This window comes from Pongo abelii, chromosome 21 (assembly GCF_028885655.2).
Source record: "Pongo abelii isolate AG06213 chromosome 21, NHGRI_mPonAbe1-v2.0_pri, whole genome shotgun sequence".
Taxonomy (NCBI): Eukaryota; Metazoa; Chordata; class Mammalia; order Primates; family Hominidae; genus Pongo; species Pongo abelii.
Window position 1 is genome coordinate 49,262,296 of NC_072006.2, and position 21,450 is coordinate 49,283,745.

Consider the following 21,450-nt stretch of genomic DNA (forward strand, 5'->3'; position numbering starts at 1 on the left):
GGATCATTGTGCATTCTCTGGGCCAGCAGAGGGAGCTCTGTATTAAGTTAATGGGTTATAATTGTGTTCCCATTTGAGTTCACAAATCCCCTTTATATAAAGGTAGGCTTCATGCTAGAACAAGACCACTATTTATTCATTCTTAAGTGTATTTTAAGTAACCACAGTGACACTAGGACAATGTCTTTATTTTATTTAGTTGGGAGACTGGATACCTCATACTTGGCAAAGTTCAAATAAGTCAGCCAAAACATCTCAAAATGGTCACTTTTTCTCTCCCTTCCCAGATTTCTCAGTGGACTTGACACAATTGGTGTTCTTTTTCTGTAGCGTGGTACCATGCATATGGTTTTTAAACTGTAATCAGCTAAAATGGCCTTACTTGAATAACTGAATAAATTTTTTAAAAAACCTAATATTTCTTGTGTAGGACTGACTTGAAAGTTCTTGTGTAGAACATACATATATATATATATTTTTTAAGTCAAGTTGTTGGGAGCCAGGACTAAGGCTTACGTTACAGTAAATTACAGTAAAAGTATATATATTCCTGATATAGATCAGGAATTTGTTTTTGTTTACAATATGGGCTCTAGTAATCTGTTTTATTTTTCCATCTGAAAGACTTGCTTCCTCCCTCTATCCAGGTCTTTGATCCTGTCACCTTCTCAGTCCTTCTTTGACCATTTGTCTACAATAGATTTCCCATCCCCTTATTTTTCTTTTCATCACAGATTACTTCTTGAAATTTATATCACTATTCTCCGACATAATTTTTTTTTTTTTTTTTGAGATGGAGTCTTGCTCTGTCACCAGGCTAGAGTGCAGTGGCACGATCTCAGCTCACTGCAACCTCTGCCCCCTGGGTTCAAGCAATTCCCCTGTCTCAGCTTCCCAAGTAGCTGGGACTACAGGCGCGCACCACCACTCCCGGCTAATGTTTTGTATTTTAGTAGAGATAGGGTTTCACCGTGTTGGCCAGGATAGTCTCGATCTCCTGACCTCGTGATCCGTCTACCTCGGCCTCCCAAAGTGCTGGGATTACAGGCATGAGCCACTGCACCCGGCCTCTCCCATATAAATTTTAGGATCAGTGTATCAAATTTTATAAAATACTACTGGAATTTTGACTTAATTGCATTGGATACACATTAATTAGGCAGAATTGCCATCTCTACGTTAATTCTTTCTATGCATGAACATGGTTTATTTATCTTTCAATCTGTTTGGTCTATCTTTTATATTCTTAGATAATTTTATAATTGTACCCACAAAGATGTTTTAGAGCTTTTTGTTAAATCTATTTTTAGATACTTATTTGTTGCTACAAATGGCATAGTTTAAAAAACTTTTGTTTCTAACATTTTTCTTCTATAGACAACTACTGTAGATATTTATGGACTGTTTTATTCATTGTAACAGGGTTTCTGGAGATTGCCTTTTTAAAAAAATGGAGACAGTCTTATTGTCTATGAATTATGATTATAGTTTTTCCTTTTGATCTTTACATATAATTTTCTTCTTCTTTTTTTTTTTTTTTGAGGCACTGTCTCACTCTGGAATGCAGTGGCACGATCCTAGCTCACTGCAGCCTTGAATTCCTGGGGCCAAGCAATCCTCCTACCTCAGCCACCTGAGTAGCTGGGACCACAGGCATGTGCCACCACACCTGTGATTTTTTTTTTTTTTTTGTAGAGATGGGATCTCCCTGTGTTGCCCAGGCTGGTCTGGAACTCTGGGTGCAGGTAATCCTCCTTCCTCAACCTCCCAAAGTAGTGGGATTACAGGTGTGAACCACCAAGCCTGGCCAAGGTTTTTTTTTCTTATTAAGACCTCCAATACAGTGTTGCATAGTAGAGCTGGTAGTGGACATTCTTGTCTTGTTGCTCACTTTAAAGAAAATTCTTGGGATTTTTTACCATCGAGTCTGATTTTGCAGCAGAATTTGGTCAATACCCCTTAACAGGCTAAATAAGTTTTGATCTATTTTTAGTTTAAGAGATTTTATTAAAAAAAATTCTTTAATTGATGTTGTTTTTGTCTTTTTTAGTTAGCGTTTTAATTTTCTTGCTTACTAATACATTTAATCAACATTGTAACTTTTTCTCTTAGTTCTGTTTTAGCTGTATTCCATACATTTTCATGTGTGGTATATTGTAAATATTTTTTTCCAGTGCGTAGTGCTTGTGCTGTACACATTTATTTTTTAACCCATGAGTTATTCAGAAGTGTTTTTTAATAGCAAATGTATGATTTTTAAAAACTGCTTATTTAAAATTTTTAATTTATAGAATTGCAGTTGAAGAGTGTGGCCTGTGTTATATCAATTCTTTGTTATTTTTTGAGACATTGTGGCCTAACGTTATTAATTTTCATTAAATGTGCTTTGTGTGTCTTAAAAATAATGTATTTTCTAATTGTTTGGTGCAGGAATCTATGTAATTAGCAATCAGTTGCTAATTGTCTTTCATTTGTCTATTCTTTACCAATTTTTGATACTTGATCTTCTAAGCTTCTGAAGGAGATTTGTTAAAATTGTTAAATTGTTAAGATTGTCACTGTGTGGTTGTGGGTTTTGTTAATTTTGGTATTACTCACATATGTCATCCAAAGTAATATATTGGTGGCACTGAATACAATTGGTAGTACGTGAAAATGATGGAATTTTTTACATATTTTCTCTGTTTTATATTAAATTATGTATTTTCTCTTTCTTTTATCTTAATATGCAGAAAAATAGTTTCACCATTATCCGTTTTCAAGCAACCATTTTTTTAAAGGAGAGGAATTTCTTCTGTTTTATTTGATCATTATGAAATACGGTGTTAATATTTAGAGCTAAAATGAAAACGGTCCAGGATGTGGTGGCTCATGCCTGTAATCTCAGCACTTTGGGAGACCGAGGTGGGTGGATCACTTGAGGTCAGGAGCTCGAGACCAGCCTGACCAGCATGGCGAAACCCCATCTCTACTAAAAATACAAAAAATCAGTTGGGCGTAGTGGGGCGTGCCTGTAATCCCAGCTACTAAGGAAGCTGAGGCAGGAGAATTTCTTGAACCCGGTAGGCGGAGATTGCAGTGGGCCAAGATCGTACCACTATACACCAGCCTGGGTGGCAGAGCAAGACTCTGTCTCAAAATAAAATAAAATAAAGTAAAATGGAAAGGATTAATTTTATACTTGACGTAGAAAGAATCCAAGCTTTCACAACATTATTAAATATTTAAAAAGTAAATTATACGTTTGAAAGCAAAAAAAATTTTTTTTTTAGAGGCAGAGATAACAAAAACACTTTGGAGCAACTGAAGTAGCTTAATTTGCACAGATTTGTAGTTTAGCAGTTAAATGCTTTTGCCCCTCATGAGGAAATGACAAGCCGAAGGATGGCCACTTGTAATAACATGTACTCATCCACTAAAGATTTGACATGCGACGGTTCTTCCTCTCAGGATTTATTGGCGATAATGTCATGGTTTTCTTGTCCTTACCACGTTCCCAAGAGATGCATAGCCCTGGTCACCCCTCCTCATCTCCAGGCTTAATAGGTCAATGGGAGGCAGAATTTGGACTACTAATTGAAAGAATGTTTCCCCTGACCAAGCCTTCAAATTAGATTCAGTGAGTTGAAGGGAGTGAGATGATGATTCCTCTTTAAAACTTGTACTTAGTGCATAAGATTCTAATTTTTCTCCCAGAGCAACAGCCACATTAATCTCTTTGAAATAGAATTTTAGAGCATAATGACGTAATTAAGTTAGGGCAACTAAGAGACATGTTTTAGTTAAATTACTGAGATAGTATTTTGTGGTAAAAACATTATGTGTTTATAGTTCCTCAGAAAGTCCTAAGTTTCACGAAGGCACCTATTGTTGCTGTGAGTTTCCTCATGTTGAAATCAGGTGAAAGGCTATGCTGTTGTCAAAATGATTTTACTTCCACACCGTCCATCAGATACTGATTTCAGAGCTGCATAAGATAGGAATTCTTGACTCAGAGCCTATTTTCTTTCCATCTGCAGTTTGAAAGGGGTTGTTAGAACATTGTCTCCCTTGTGTGTTATCTGTCTTATTCTCTCTGACTCAGATTATGGCATTTGCAAGTACAGTAATTAGGACATAAAGTACTGCAAGTATTTTAACACTTCTTTTACCACAGTAGCCTTACCGTTCAATTTCTGATCCCTTCAGGATTTAAACATCTATCATCAGAGTATTGTGTTGGTGTATGCTTGCCACTCACAGTCAGCATCATATGAGAGTTTCAGACAGCGTTAGTGCAGTTATGCACCCCAAAACTAAAGCTGAAAACATTTGATTTTGTTGGGACCCTATCTCTGAGTAAGGGCAAGAGAAGGACAAAGGAGTAGTGGAGTGAACATTGATTTTTAGCTTCAGAGTCTTTGGCTTGAAACTTCGCTCAGGGTCTTACAGACTACGTCATCTTGGTCAAGTTCTTTCTTTTTTGAACCTCAGTTTCCTGGTCTGAAAAAATGGGGCACCAAAGTTCCTATTTTGTAGTTTTGTCAAGATGATATGAGATTGTATGTGTAAAATATTTAATGTGTAAATGCTCAAAAATGGAAGGTATTATAATAAGTCTTTTAATGTATGAGAGTGTTTTTTTCATTGGACCTAAACATTTCTTCAACAGTGCTACTTTTCTTCTTCCTAATTCCATTTCTCTTGATACTAACTTTTTATTAACTTTTAGTTTTTACTCTTGGTATTAATGGTGTTTTGTAAGTGCCACCCCAAGAATGCCTGAGTGCTGGCATGAACATGGTTGAGCTAAGGGATGGTCACTTGTTAGTTTCAGTAACATTTTACCATTGTGCCGAGAAGAGAGAGGGAGGCTCTGTGTGGTGTGTGTCTGTGTGTGTCTGTGTTTTAAATTCCTTGGCAATAAGATGATACATGTTTTGAGAATCTGTTAAATAGCTCAGAATACAAGATGACAGATTTTTAAGAGGGCCAGACTTTAGATACACATGGGCCTTCTTTTGTAAAGTTTCAGCCTCTTATCTTAATACAGTGGAATTTATTACCGACTGGATTTTTTTCCACCCCCGAAAGATAACCCCTGTGGTTCACTGTGCATTTTATCAGTAGCTCCCTCATGGGTGAGATTTACAATAGAAGAGCAGACATCTTGGTACTTAGGTTTTTCTCACAGTTTCAAAAATAATTCAAGATTGTCCTGCCAGAGTGCAGACTAAATCCTAATTGTTTGTGCAGTTTTTCTTATTGTATCCAGATGCTGGGCCCCCTTTTATCTTTGGAAACCATTAGCATTCTTGATTCTTTTGGAATGAGCCAAAAAGCACAGACTCCTGGTGCCTGAAAATTCATTCAGAACACGCTGCCAGACCACATTTTAGGATATGAAAGTACCAGATCTCAGTGTAACTTGGGTGAAGGGCTCAAGGCCTATATATTTTGAAAGATAGCTGCTCCAGTATAGTTATATTGGTAAAAGGAGTGCCAAGAACAGCCATGGGGGAAATACATTTTTCAAGAGAGGGCAGTAGCATAATGGTAATGAAGAACATAGGAAAGTGAATCACAAAAGATATACTTTGGTCCTTAAGCCTAAGAGGCAGATAAATCTTTCTTCATCAGTTAGTGGAATATATTATTTCTCTTTTGTTCTAAGCTTGCTGTTCTGACCTTCTTTTGTTCAGCAAGAAAATGGAGATACATTTTTAAATATCAATTTAAGTGGATCTATAAAGAAAAAGCAGATGATTCTTTTCAAATGTTTGTGCTCTAGAAATATCAATTTGGAATCAGTATTTGTTTATAATGAATATTTAATACCAACCAAGAAGCATTTATTAGATAGTCACTATGTGTCATTAACATGTAGAGTATGAAAACCAAATGAGGCATTCACTGCTTTCAGTAACTTATATATTAAAAGGGGAAGATGACATTTGTCACTATCATTATCTAATACTTATGGCATGTGTACTGTTCTAATTGTTCTGATTCCTTATGTGTATAGAGCATTACTCTAGGCGCTTCAAATAATAGTATTTGATAATGATGCAACGTAGGAGAAAGGACCTCTACATATGAAGGTAATGATAACTAAGACAAATGCTAGGTAAGTGGTACAGGAAAGCGTTAAAGGATTTGTGAAAAGGAAGGCAATGACTCATATATGCAGGAAGGCTGGGGAAGGATGTTACAGGCAGGTGCAAAGTCAGAAAGGTAGAAGTGTGTTTTCATTATTCAGATTGGCTGAAGCAGATGTGGGTGTTGACTGGATTTTGGAAGACTTTGAATTCGAAAGTAAGGAGTTTGAACCTGATTCTCCTGTTAATAGGGTATCTGAAGACACTTTGACTAGGAAAGTGATAAAATGGAGTGTCAAAAGACTGTAAAAGGTGAGACCAATTAGGAAATTATTGCAAGAACCAAGATGTGGACCATTCTCACCTGTGAACATTTTTTATCTTTTTAGATGTGCTGCCACTATTGCTCTAGTTAGTAACCCTTTGAATTTTGGATTTAGATTCTTTGAATTGATATATTTCAGTTCACCAGAATTAAAACAGCTAGAGCACCATTGCCCAGAAATTAAGTCCATTCATATAGAGGCAATTACTGAAACTGCTTAACTGGAAGAGTTATTCTGGGCTCCAGGGAACCTTATAACTTATGATTCCAGCAATTCTTAGTGGTTTCAAAGGACATTCAAAGGAATATTTATGGCCGTACACAGCTACTTGGATAGTAACCAGTGTAATTAAATGAGCTGATACATGTAAAGCACTTAGGTGCCTGGTAACAAAAACAAAACCCAAAACCACACACTCATAACAAATGTTAGAAAAGAACAAACCCTGTGATAAGAATTGCACAGTAAGGCATATTATTCCAAGCCAGAGGAAAACATTAGCAGGATTACCAGAGTTGTTTTTTTTTTTTTTTCCTGCAAACATTCATGCATGAAACAGAGAAAAAAAGGCAGACTCTGCCCAGTTCTCTGGTTTGCACAGAATTAATTACGATTTAAGTAGAAAAGAGTCATTGTAGGAATTAAGGAAATAGTAGGTTGACCATTGTGGTTTACTTAGTGACAGTCTGGAAAATGAAGGTGTGAAATTGAAGGTCATGAAGTTTAAGGTCTAGTAGATGGTCATTCCAATGGAACAGTGGGCTTCAGTCTTTGGTCAAGGTCCTTCCCAGTTATGACTACCCAGGCATTATGTTGTAGTTCATATGAATCCAGAAATAAGAGCAAATAGTAAAGGAAAGGTGTCTTGCTGCTTAAAAAAAATTGAGTTACTGACATATAATTTACACACCATACAATTTATTCATTTAAAGTGTACAGTTTAATGGTTTTTAGTTTATTCACAGAGTTGTGCAACCATCACCACAATCTAATTTTTAAAATTCTATCTAATTTTTAAAGTTTCACTTTTTTTTTTTTTTTTTTTTTTGTAATTTGGAGACAGGATCTTGGTCTGTTGCCCAGGCTGAAGTGCAGTGGCATGATCATAGCTTACTGCAGTCTTGAGCTGGGCTAAAGTGATCCTTCTGCCTTAGCCTCCTGAGTAGTTGGGACTACAGGTGTGCACCACTATGCCCGGCTAATTTAAAAAAAAATTTTTTTGTAGAGACAGGGTCTCACTATGTTGCTCAGTCTAGTCTCGAACTCGTGGCCTCAAGCCATCCTCCTGCCTTGGCCACCTGAAGTGCTGGGATTACAGGCATGAGCCGCCATGCCTGGCCACTGTTTTTAAATTGAGATATAATTTATATGTCATAAAATTTGCCATTTTAAAGCGTGGAATTCAGTGTTTTTTTAGGATATTAACAAGGTGTTGCAACTTTAAGCACTATTGAATTCAAGACATTTTTATCATCCCCTCAAAAAACTCTAATCCTGTTAGCAGTCACTTCTCATTCGCCTCTCACCCCCAGGCAACCATTAATCTACTTTCTGTCTCTATAGATTTGCCTATTTTGGACATTTTGTGTAAATGGAATCATATAACATGTGGCCTTTTGAGAATGGTGTCTTTCATTTTGCATAATGTTTTTGAGGTTTATCCATGTTATAGCATGTATCACTATTTCTTTTTGTTGCTGAATAATATTCCGCTGTATGAATACACTGCATTTTGTTTATCTGTTCATCAGCTGATAGACATTTGGGTTGTTGCTTCCTTCTGCTTTTACGTAGCATTTTTCAAAGAAAAATAAATGAAAGATACAGTTGCTTATGAATTCATTGCTTTGTCTGTAGGCTTAGACAGATTGTTCATTTAGCTTGACAAATGCTGCTTACAAAGAAAAATAGGCCAGTCTTAGTATAGGAATTCATGCATTTCCGGCATCAGATAAAAGAATCAGAGCAAGATGTGGTATTTTCAAGGCTTGATTTCTCTCTTCAGTCCATTCTTTCTACGGCTTTAGGTTTCTTGTATTATCATTCAGCTGAACATCTTTATTTCTTGGGATATATCTGAAAAAATACACTAGCTCAAGTTAAAACAAAAAACCCACCAGCTAGCTGAAGCCCTGGGGGACAGCATGGCCTTTAATCAGCTTGGAATGATTCTCTTATGCTTTTCAACCTGACAGGCTGCTGTCCAGCACACTTGATCATCTATCTAGCTAACGGGTGCTGAAAGAAAAGTTCAAAGATAAGGTTACTGGGAAAATTACATTTCCCCGCTCTTTCCGCACTTAGTTTAATGGCAGTCCTAACATGTCAAGAATCTTTATTTTGATTTCAGAGACTGTACAATATGAGATGTAGCTCACTAAACTTAAAACCTGACATTTGGCATTCAAGTCCCATCCTTGTTGGTTACTAGCTTAGAAATCTGCAAATTTCTCACTTGTAAAAGGGGCATAATGACACATATCTCAAAAGACTCTTTGAAGATTAAGTGATATAGTACATTTTCTGGCACTTGATAGATGCCTATTAAGTGTAAGGCTTTTCCCCCTCTACTTTATATGGTGGTCATGCAGTTTGGATGTGCAGTTTGGATGAGACCATTATGTGAAAGCACCTAGTAGAAAGCCTGAAATGTAGAAGGTATTTAGTGAATGTTAGTTGAATTTGAACCTAAGTTTCCAAAGAATAGAACTCTTTTTCGAGATTTAGGGGTGTATGTTTATGCGTGTGTGTGTGTATGTTTATGTTTATGTGAGATAGAGATACTGAAACTGTATCAGTTAGCTTTTGCTGCATTATAAACCACCCTAAAATTTAGTGGTTTAAAATAGCCATTTTATTTAACTTGATTCATGATTCCGTAAGTGGGCAGTTAGGTTGGACTCATGTAGGCAGGCAATTCTGGTCTGAGCTGGTTAGCTGTGCTCTGTGGTCAGCTGGTGCAATAACTGCTGGGGATGGCTGATTTATTTGTTGAGACATTTGTTGACTTGGGCCTCTCCATATAGTATTTCACCATCCAGCAGGCTCAATCAGGTTTATTTATATTATAGTAAAATATACAAGACTTTTTTTTTTTTTTTTTTTTTTTTGAAACAGGGTCTTGTTCTGTTACCCAGGCTGGAGTGCAGTTGTGCGATCATAGCTCACTGCAGCCTTGACCTCCTGAGCTCAGGTGATACTCCTGCCTCAGCCTCCCAAATATTTGAGACCACAGGTGCGTGCCACCACACCCAGCTAATTTTTTAAAAAAATTGTTATTTGTAGAGACCAGGTCTTGCTATGTTGCCCAGGCTGGTCTCGAACTCCTGGGCTCAAGCAGTCCTCCCACCTTGGCCTCCAAAGTGGTGGGAATACAAGCATGAGCCACCATGCCCAGCCTACACAAGAATTTTTAAGTCTCTTCTTGCTGTACATTTGCTATTGTCTCAATGACCAAAGCAGGTTAGATAGCCAGGCCCAGAGCCATTGTAAGAGGGAGTAAGGTAAGGATGAAGATACCAAGAGGAAATTGTTGTGACCATTTTTAAAAACAATTTATCTTAGATACTAATTGTGATAGGAATGCAAATCTGTTTACTGAGAATTATTATCAGTCTATAAAATCAGACTTAGAACAGGTGCTGCAATGTAATGACAGTGTTATTCACAATAGGAATGCTGTCTTCTTCATATAAACTTAACATGTCAGTAAAGCACTCTCACACATAAAGAAAGAACCATTATGGTAGAGGCATTTAATTTCTGGAATCACTAAATGCAAGGATCAGCTAATTATTTTTGAGTGTCTGCTGTTTCTTGCCGGTTAAGGTAGCTTCCCTTATCAGTCAGTTCATTCAATTTTTCACTTTAGTTCCATAAAATATTTCATCTGCATCTCTAGACGATATCTTTATTACAGTTTGAGTCACCTCTTCCATCTGTTAAACCACCAACAACAAAAAATCCAAAGAATCAGAGATACTCTTGTCACTAAAATATTTCTTGAGTCTTAACTATTTTTCACTTTGGTCTTTGCTTTATGCCCGTACACATCTAGTTGTAGCATGTTTTAGATTAGAGGCATCCAGTATCATAATCCTACTAGAGATAAGAACTTCTTCTTTTGAATAGTTATTAATAACTGAGCATAAATATGTTTTCATATGCTACTGCCAAGTCATAAAATCACGGAATTTTTCAAAGCTGCAGGGAACATTAGATATAATCCGGCCCTGTGTCTTCTTTTTGCAGATTGGGAAGCTGTGGTTTTACCAAGATCATATAGTCAGAACCAGAATCTAAATCTTTCCACTGCAGGATAGGGATTTACTTTCCATTTTTTTAAATTATGGTAAAATATACATAACATAAAATTTGAGGAGAGGAATTTTTCCATGCTTCTGTCTCTAAAATCAAGTTTAGCTTTTTGGCAATCTGATAAATGTAACATTTTAACTAATCATTTTGCTATAATTAAATTTCTAATACATATGTGCATTTTACTTGCAGCTTATATCTGAATATGTGGTTAGATAAAAAAACTTCTCTTTTTATTTCACTTTAGTTTTTGGAACTTTGAATTCTAATAAATGTCAGGTATAATCAGGTCCCCGGTATTGATATCAGAAGGTAAAAGCAAATACATTTTAGATAGACTTTCTTATTTGTGGATTTTCATTGTTGAAAGAGACAAAGAACAGTTGGTGTTTTAACTCCAAAAATTAGAAATTTTTAAGTGGGTTGATAAGAAAGAAGAACTCAAATATGAGGCAAGCAGATGTTCTCACTTTTTCATCTGAACAGTGACAGAAATTAGACAAATAATTATATTCTCACTTAACAGACATTTCTTTGATTTTTATGACATGGTTTAGAATTAGACCACAGAAATGTTATCTTTAGTGTTTCATCATCCTTGGTTTAAAGATTCAATTTCTTAAGTCCACCTGTATTGCAACTGAAAGTAATTAATGAAGAACCATAGAAATATATTGTTTTGTTGTTGGATATAATAAATTTTACAAAAGAATGACGCCCTTATGGTTTTTGTAAATTCCATTGGAGAAAAAGTTTTAAATTACCTCTTATTTCTGTCCAGAAGTCACCATTTTTATTGATGAACTCAATTTAGTCATTTATCTGTGCATATATAAAGATGAATGGATGGATGGATAAACAGACATGAATGACAGAAATAATGAGATGAGAGAGGTTGGTGCGTGATATATGCAGCGTACTCTCAAATTTTAAGTGTGTATTTCCTGAGAAAGAAGATACCCTCTTTTGTTTGTATTTCCTACAAAGGAGTTGCTCTTTTTTGTTACCACAATAAAGTGGTCAAAGAGTGATTTTTCCTTTTTATTTCTTGAGACCGTGTCTCACTCTGTCTCCCAGGCTGGAGTGCAGTTGCATAATCATGGCTCTAACATCATACCTAGAGCACACAAAACAAAACACCATATACTTGCTGATTGGTCCTAGCAAATAATGTATTTAATTCTTAATTAGTGAGGAGAAAACAGTGTAGTAGGAAACCATTGGCAGTGTGTGGATATGGGCAGATATAGGATTGGCTGCTGTTGATCTTAGCAATGGTGATAGTGAGAAAAATGACAAACGTTCTGAGAGGTAGAGCGGCTGGCCTGAAGGACTAGGAAGTGTCATGAAATAAGTAAGATTGCATAGACCAAGGGTGCCTGGAGAGAAACACTTGCTGTTCTTTATCTTCTAGATACCTTCTCATCTACTTCTTAAGGTGCTGAACCTTCTGGTTGTTTTTCCTGATTACTATGGGAAAGGGCCGTATAAACCCCTATGTTCATGGAAAGCAATGAAAAGTACTTCCTATATTTCCCTATATTAGAATACTAATCACAGGCACAAAGATACTTCAACCTTTGAAACAGGTACATTCAGCTAGCTTGATTTTTAAATCATGCCAGGTAAAATTATTCTTTCTGCTCTTGTTACTAATAACCAATAGCTGCTGTATTCTGCTGTCTTAACGGTTACTGCTGCTATGTAACTGCTGATGCTTTTCTCCAGGATGGTTTGAGGCATCATCTAAGTCCCCTTTTACCAGTCTTCCCTGACCACACAGCATGCAAGAACTGGGCACATATAATTCTTTTAATCAATTCTATTTATTTAATACCTGTTCAATACTAACTTCTTTTTTTTTTTTTTTTTTTTTTAGACAGAGTCTCGCTCTGTCACCCAGGCTGGAGTGCAGTGGCGCAATCTCAGCTCACTGCAAGCTCTGCCTCCTGCGTTCACGCCTCAGCCTCCCAAGTAGTTGGGACTACAGGCGCCCGCCACCATGCCGGGCTAATTTTTTGTATTTTTAGTAGAGACGGGGTTTCATCGTATTAGCCAGGATGGTCTCGATCTCCTGGCCTCGTGATCTGCCCACCTCGGCCTCCCAAAGTGCTAGGATTACAGGCGTGAGCCACCGCGCCTGACCCAATACTAACTTCTTTAAAAAATGTTCATGAGAAGTAAATAAAATCACCAATAGTCCTACTACCAGAGATAAACCCTGTTAACATTTTGGGTATTTTCCCCTAGTTTTTTTTTTTTCTCCTATATGTATGATTTTATAGAGTCAAAATCATACTGTATATATAATACTGTATCCTATTTTTTTGTAAGTTTATTGGAAGCCATATGTAGATAGTATTTTTAAAGTTACATAATATTTCATAGAGTGGATGAATTGTGATTTATTTATGTTTTCTTTTTCATGTATATTTTTCTCATTATTCCAGTTAGATGATGAGATTATCAAAGAAAGTCACCCTACTGTATCATCCCCTCTTCCTACTTAAATGCCTGTAGAGAATATTGTATATGATAGATGCTAAATATTTTTGCTTGCTTCTGTTTCATTCTAAATATTACAGGAGCTATTTGCTATAGGAGACTCCAAATGTATTATTTGCAGATTATCAGAATCATTGCATCACCCAAATCTTTCCATTTAGAAAAAGGGACCCCAGGGAAATTTCTGAATGTATTTTAGGGGAAATCTTAACTCCTCTGGAATTCCATGAGAATTTTTTGGGCAAGCATTTGTGCATTTTTTGTAGTTTCACTAGATTCTTGAAGAGTCCTTTATCTAACAGAAATATCCACTGATCCAGAGATTGTAGCCCATCTGGAGATATGTCTATTTATTAAACTTATCTAAAATTTAGAGTGTTTCTTTTCATTTTTCATTTTTATTGGTTTTCAGGAAGGGATGAGACCATGCAACCTGCAAAACCATCTTTTCTTGAATATTTTGAACAAAAAGAAAAGGAAAACCAGATCAACAGCTTTGGCAAGAGTGTACCTGCTCCACTGAAAAATTCTTCAGATTGGAAAATACCACAGGATGGAGACTACGAGTTTGTAAGTAGTGTTGGAAATAAATGGTTATGTCTTCATGGGAAGTTATTTGAAATGTCACACATTAGTGCCCAAGCATTTTCTTGTGCATTTTGAGTCTCCTAAACCATCCCTGACAGTGTCTACTGAGCTGAAGGACAGTATTTTGATTGATGTTTGAGCAGTTCTCTGGTCCCTGATTAGTGGCATCTTTTTCACTTTCAAAATCTATATTCACTTTTTGTTTTTGTCCAATTTGAAATTGTTCATGGTGAGAGAAGTATTCAATCATCAAATGAAATTGCAACTGTCTTTAATAGTTTATTTGGGGTTTTGATTTTATATTTAAGAATTAGATTGGAGGGCAATTGACACTGTTTTGTGGTGTCCTTGTTGTTTTGCTAACTATTCTCCTAATTTTAACCCTGCTGAAAGGATTATTCTCAATATTTTCAGAGGATGAATGTATAATTTTTCCAGTTTCATATGAAAAACTGGATGTGTTTTCCTTTCTCTACTGTGGAACATTTTCCCTCAACCATAGACACTTATTAATGTTCATAGGCATTTAAGGAGTGGAGCAATAAAAATTTTGGGAAAAAGTAAGCTAAGGAGTCTGCATTTTCTTCTTGACTATTACTAGAAAAGATTTTTCTCTTCAGGAGCTTTTTATTTTTACATTCTAAAATTCTGAAGTTTGATCCTCCATCTGTCATAATTCTGTTGTTTATAAAAAAGCTTAGATTGGGCATTGGGCTTGAACTCTGGTAGGCCTGTCTAGTTCTGGCTTTCCACTATACTACTGACTGGCCTGGGGAAATGATGCCATTCTTCCATAACTTAATTTCTACTTTTATAAAATGGCAGGAATATCATAGTTTATACAACTAATGGTAGAGATCCTTTAAGGACCAGAATAACTCGTCTGAGGTAAATTAACTGATGAGTCACTGAACCCATGATAGAACCCAGGTTCATTTGTTTTATTACCTGTTTGTTCATTTGCTTACTTATCCAGTGTTTTTTTTTTTTTTTTTTTGAATGTCATGTGTTTGACACTATTCTAGGGATGGGGTCATTAACAGAACAGCCAAAAACCCATCCCTCATGGAGGTTTCATTCTAGGTGAAGGAAAATAAGTATTTAGTGTGTTAAATGGTAGCAAGTATTGTAAAAAATATAAAGCAAAAGGGAGGTTAGGAGACAAAAAGAGTGTGTGTGTGTGTGTGTGTGTGTGTAGTTTTTTAAAAATAGAGTAGTCAAGGAAGTTCTCATTAGTAAGAAGATGAGGATGTGAACTATGTGAATATCCAGAGGAGAGATTTTTAGGCAGTGGGAATAGCAGATGCAAAGATCCTGAGGCAGGGACTTGGCTGGTGTGTTTACAGAACAACGAAGAAACAGTATGTTTTGGAATGGCATCAATAAGATGTGCAGCAGGAAATGATATCAGAGATATAATGGAGAGCGAGATAATGCAGGGCTTTTTGTGTAATAAAGGACTTTAGCTTTTACTCTTGAGTGGAATGAAAGACCATTGGAAGAGATGACTTGACCTTATTTATATTTAAAAGGTATTATTCTAGTTGCTATATTAATACATTATAGGAGAACTGTAGCGTTTCTGAACACAGGTGCAGTGTTTTTATTTACTGTTCAAAGGTGGCAAATTATGGGGCACATCTGCTACTATTCTCCTCTTCTAGGCCTTTGGCACTCATCTGTTCCACTGAATCAGGGTTCAGCTTCAGAATCCTTCTTAACACAGCACACCAGGCTGCCACTGCTAATCAGAGTAGACTTAAGAAATTTGAATTATTGTGCGTCTATTCTATGTTGCCTGTATAGTTGTCTTCAACATGTGTATAAGGACTGATTTCTCAGTTTAGCCAGTCTTCAGGCAAAGATGTTTAACTACTGGGTACCAAATCACATCATTATTGTGATAGAATGCTTGAGAATCCTCAAATCTGTAGTACTTCTAAGCCTAGTTTCCTTGTTTTTAAATGTTTTAGAAGTTAGCGATTTTGGCCAGGCGCGGTGGCTCACGCCTGTAATCCCAGCACTTTGGGAGGCCGAGGCGGGTTGATCACCTTAGGTCAGGAGTTCGAGGCTAGCCTGACCAACACAGAGAAACCCCGTCTCTACTAATAATACAAAAAAATCAGCCAGGTGTGGTGGTGCATGCCTGTAATCCCAGCTACTCGGGAGGCTGAGGCAGGAGAATCGCTTGAACCCAGGAGGTGGAGGTTGTGGTGAGCCGAGATCATGCCATTGCACTCCAGCCTGGGCAACAAGAGTGAAACTCCGTCTCAAAAAAAAAAAAAAAAAAAAAAAAAAAAGAAGTTAGCGATTTTGAAAACCCAGTCACTTTAATCCTTTTTAATTTTAAAAATTATTGTTTATGATATTTTTAGGATACATGTAATATTTTAGTACCTGTTCATAATGTGTAGTGATCAAATCAGAGTAATTGGAATATCTATTACCTCAAACTTTTTCTTTGTGTTGGGAACATTATAAATCTTCAGCCATTTTGAAGTATACAATAAATTATTAACTATAATTTTCCTACCATACTATTGAATATTAGAACTTATTCCTTCTCTCTGACTATATTTTTGTACCCCTTAACCAACTTCTCTTCATCCCTTTTTCACCTCTTTCCCAGCCACTGCTAACCGTCATTCTACAGTCTGTCTCCATAGGATCCATTTTTTTAGCTCCCACATGAGTGAGAACATGTGATATTTGTCTTTCTGTCTCTGTCTTATTGTAGATAACATAATGACCTCCAGTAATATCCATGTTGCAATAAAAGAAGCGACAACATTTCTTTCTCTTTTCTGGCGGATAATATTCCATTGTGTGTATACCACATCTTCTTTATTCATTTATCCATTGATGGACACTTAGGTTGATTCCATATCTTGGCTATTGTGAATAGTGTTGCAATAAATAGGAGAGTTTAGATATCTTGTTGATATATTGATTTCCTTTCTTTTGGATATATGCCCAGCAGTGGGATTGCTGGATCATATAGTAGACCTATTTTAATTTTTTAAGGAACCTCTATACTGTTTTTTATAATCGTTTTATTACTTTACATTCCTACCAATGGCGTATGAACATTCCCCTTTCTCCACATCTTCACCAGCATTAGTTATTTCCTGTCTTATTGATAATAGCCATTCTAACTAGGGTGAGATGATATCTTTCTCTCTCTCTTTTTTTTTTTTGTTTAAGAGACAGGGTCTTGCTTATTCTCCCAGGCTGGATGCAGTGGTCCGATCATAGCTCACTACAGCTTCAAACTCCTGGCCTGTAATAATCTTCCCACCTCAGCCTTCTGAGTACCTAGGACTACAGGTATGGACCAACACGCCTGGCTAATTTTTAATTTTTTCTGAAGATGAGGTCTGGAAATGTTGCCCCAGCTCATCTGGAACACCTGGCCTCAAATAATCCTCCTGCCCGGGCCTCCCAGAATGCTAGGTTTACAGATATGAGCCACTGTACCGGCTCTTTGTGGTTTCAATTTGCATTTTCCTAATGATTAGTGATATTGAGCATTTTTTCATATGCCTGTTGCCCATTTGTATGTCTTTTGAGAAATGTCTGTTCAGGCCTTTTCCCAACTTTAATTCTAATCATTATTCTTGGATCAGTAGTTTCAATGTGTAAAGAATTTATTTCTCTTTGCCACAGTTTTCTCATACTAAGATCATTGGCAGGAAACTTGTTTTGGTGGGCAAGCTACTTATACAGAGGAGTTTTAGGAGGTCTTTAGAGAGAGTAATTTTTTATTTTAGAAGTAGATGACTTCTAGGGGGAGTGGGCCCGTGGTGCACAGTGACCAGGTTAGCACATTGCATGACTTGTATTACTCCTGAGACTTTCTTCTAAATCTGAGGTCATAAACTGGCAGCAGCCAGCTCACAGACCTTTCTGTGTGTCCTATACGGTGTTTAAATTTTTAATTTTTTAAAATTAGTTGCTTATGTTAAAAACTTAGGAGATTTTACACAAAATGTTGGATCTCCAGCTTATTTTGAAAATGTGAAAGATCTGGCTACAGTAGACCTACATTATTGGTTAATGGTTGTCTGGAGCTGATTGGCAGCTGCCTTCTTTATGTATGACCTCTCTAATTCTTCACACTATTTGACCTACTTCACTCATTTGTATTAACTGTCTGACCTGTCTGACACTTAGAGGCATTTGATATTGGGACTCTTGCATTAAATTGTTTGGATTTATATATGCTTGAGCCAGCCTATTCTGATATATGACATTCTACTCTATTTGTACCTTCAGAATGTTAAGATAATTTACTTAATGAAAATCTCTTACAAAAAAATTTCAAACTAAGCAATAAAAGAAAATAGATATGAGAGATACATGAGCTGCTCTCCCAACAAAGGTCAAATGAAAACTGTCTTTATAGTTGATATTCTTGTTACATAGCTTTTACCTTGATCCTAAAGCAAGCATTTGAAATAATAGTCTAGAACAGTGGTTCTCAAAGTGGTCCCAGAGCAGCAGTGTTAGCATCACCTAGAGACTGTTAGAAAGGCAGTTATTCAGGCCTTACCCCAGGCGGACTGAATAGGAATATCTGGGGACAGCACCCATTGGTGTTTTAACCTGTCCTCCTGGGTGACTCTAACCCACTAAAATTGTTCTAAAAGGTTTTTAGAGTAGTATATCTTTATATACATTTCTTGTTTTCTTTTCTATTAGGTACTATAGAAATTCAGAGATAAGGATGTGTTTCTATTTTGTTAACATTGTATGATTTTTAAATTTCCTTATTATTCCCCCTTTGGGTCTCTTATACTCTTACCGGAGGTACCAAAGAAGCACATAAAATATGGAAAATGTATGTTTGTAAGTGACATCTGGCAAATAAAGAGCTAGTCCTTTGAGTGAAGAAAGTTCTGAATAATCTCCTGAAAGCTTAAGAAAGGATATGTGTTAGACTTGCTAACATGTTTCTCTCACAATTGCTTTTTTTTTTTTTGAGATGGGGTCTTGCTCTGTTACCCAGGCTGGAGTGCAGTGGCGACATGATCTCAGCTCACTGCAACCTCTGCCTCCCGGGTTCAAGCACTTCTCTGCTTCAGCCTCCTGAGTAGCTGGGATTACAGGTGCCTGCCACCACACCCAGCTGATTTTTGTATTTTTAGTAGAGACAGGGTTTCACCATCTTGGCCAGGCTGATCTTGAACACCTGACCTTGTGATCCACTTGCTTCGGCCTCCCAAAGTGCTGGGATTACAGGCGTGAGCCACCGGGCCCAGCCTCCCTCACAATCTCTTACAGACTTTCTGATTTCTAGGCAGATAGTATTTAATTATGAAAAAAGATAATTCTGTTTCCTCCTATGAAGAGAATTGCTGCTTTCCAATGACCTTTTTGCCCAAAATGGCAAATAGGAAGTAATTTAATCAGGAGTAGCTGAATTTTATACTGACAAAAACTTCATATTTTCATCTGAAACTGAATATTTGTCCCATTTCTAAAAGTGAATTGCCTGTTTGCCAAGTTGAGAAACCCCCCCAAAAATTTCTAATAATGTTTAAGATACATAGTGATTAAAATATAAAAGGTGCTTAAAAATGCAATAGTCTCTAAAATTGATATTTCATATCCTATTAGCAGATCACATTGTTGGAAAAAAATGTAAGATTTTATGAGAATTCAGACCTTCCCATTTTGCCATTCATAAAGCCACAAACAGCTGTAAACTTAAATCCATTTTGGCTCATGAATCTTCCAAAAACACACTGTAATATTTTAGTTTAAGATGACCCGGGCTGGGTGCAATGGCTCATACCTGTAATCCCAGCACTTTGGGAGGCCAAGGTGGAAGTTCGAGGTGGAGTTCGAGACCAGCCTGGCACATAGTGAGACCCCATCTGTATTACAAAAATAAAAAAAAATGGCCCGAGTGCCAACAGTGGTGAACAAAACAGACCAGGCCCATTTTCTCATGGAGTTTACAGTGAAGGAAATAGACATTAAGCCAGTACCCTAGTAGGTATCAGTTCAGGTAATTATAGCGAATTTTTTTTTTTTTAAAGCACAGTTAAGAGATATTGTGAGAAAAGGCCTGTGGAGAGACAGGACATTGAGCTGAGACATCAGTGAAGAGGGGAAGCAAGTCACAGGAAGATAGGGGAAACAAGTACAGAGACTGTGAGACAAGACATAGATTGTGTGTAAGGAAGGAAAGGAGTCCATTGTGGCTGGAGCCGAGTGACACGTGGGATAGCAGTTTAAATGTAAATGCATCAGTAATCACAGTAAATGTGACTGCACTAAAATCTCCTATTAGAAGAGAAAGAGTCTGGATAAAAATAACAGTCAAATTCTGGCTAAATGCTGTTTATAAGAGATGCAACGAAAAGAAAATACAACCGAAAAGTTTAAAACAGAGGAATGGAAAAAGATACAGTAGGCAAATACTCACTAAAAGAAAGTAGGTGAAACAATATTGATGTCAAATGAGGCCTAGCATGGTGTCTCATGCCTGTAATCCCAGCACTTTGGGAGGCCAAGGCAGGTGGACCACGTGAGGTCAGGAGTTTGAGACCAGCCTGGTCAACATGGTGAAACCCCATCTCTACTAAAAGTACAAAAAATTAGTTGGACGTGGTGGCAGATGCACCTGTAGTCCCAGCTACTCAGGATGCTGAGGCAGAAGAATTGCTTGAACCCAGGAGGCGGAGGTTGCAGTGAGCCGAGATCGTGCCACTGCACTCCAGCCTGGGTGACAGAGCGAGACTTCATCTCAAAAAAAAAAAAAAAAAAAAATCAGATGAAATAGAATTTAAGACAAAAGAATGTTACCTGGGAAGGATCTGTTTTATACTGTTAAAAGGTATACTTTATCTAGAAGATGTAAGTCATGCACCTATATAAAACATACATATTTATCCCAAACTGATAGAAATACAAGGAGCAATGAGAATACTGCAATTATAGTTTCAACAAGTTAATCAAGAAGACTTAAATATTCTTCTCCCCAAAATTGACATTTCAGTTAGACGAAAAACTAACACAATTAACAACATTGATAAAACAGAAAATGGACAAAATTTCTAATATATATGAAACTTTAAAAACATGGAATATTCATAAAACAACTATGTTTTATTCTTTTTTTACCTTTATTTCAGGTTCAGGGGCACATGTGCAGGTTTGTTACACAGGTGAATTGTGTGTCATGGGGGTTTGGTGTACAGATTATTTCATCACCCATGTAATAAGCATAGTACCCCATAGGTAGTTTTTCGATCCTCACCCTGCTCCCACCCTCTGCCCTCAAGGAAGCCCTGATTTCTGTTGTTCTGTTCTTTGTGTCCATGTGTACTCAGTGTTGAGCTCCTACTTACAAGTGTTGAGCTCCTACTTACAAGTGAGAACGTGCTGTATTTCGTTTTTGTCCTTGTGTTAGTTTGCTTGGGATAATGGCCTCCAGCTCATCCATGTTGCTGCAAAGGACGTGATCTTGCTCATTTCTGTGGCTGTGTAGTATACCATGTCAACATGTACCACATTTTCTTTATCCAGTCTGTCATTGATGGGCATTTAGGTTAATTTCATGTTTTTGCTATTGCGAATAGTGCTGCAGTGAACACAACACATGCATGTGTCTTTATGGTAGAACAATT

General features: G+C 36.9%; 1 protein-coding gene across 5 annotated transcripts in view; it reads left to right on the plus strand.

Annotated features, from left to right (window-relative positions):
• The window catches only part of STK4 (serine/threonine kinase 4), a 113,176-nt gene that overhangs the window by 44,750 nt on the left and 46,976 nt on the right, over positions 1-21,450 (plus strand). For all 5 annotated transcript variants that reach the window (XM_009233628.3, XM_054541813.1, XM_054541812.2 and 2 more), the window contains one exon: positions 13,638-13,795. In XM_009233628.3, the coding sequence (XP_009231903.2) occupies positions 13,638-13,795 (158 nt within the window). The remainder of the gene's footprint in view (positions 1-13,637; positions 13,796-21,450) is intronic.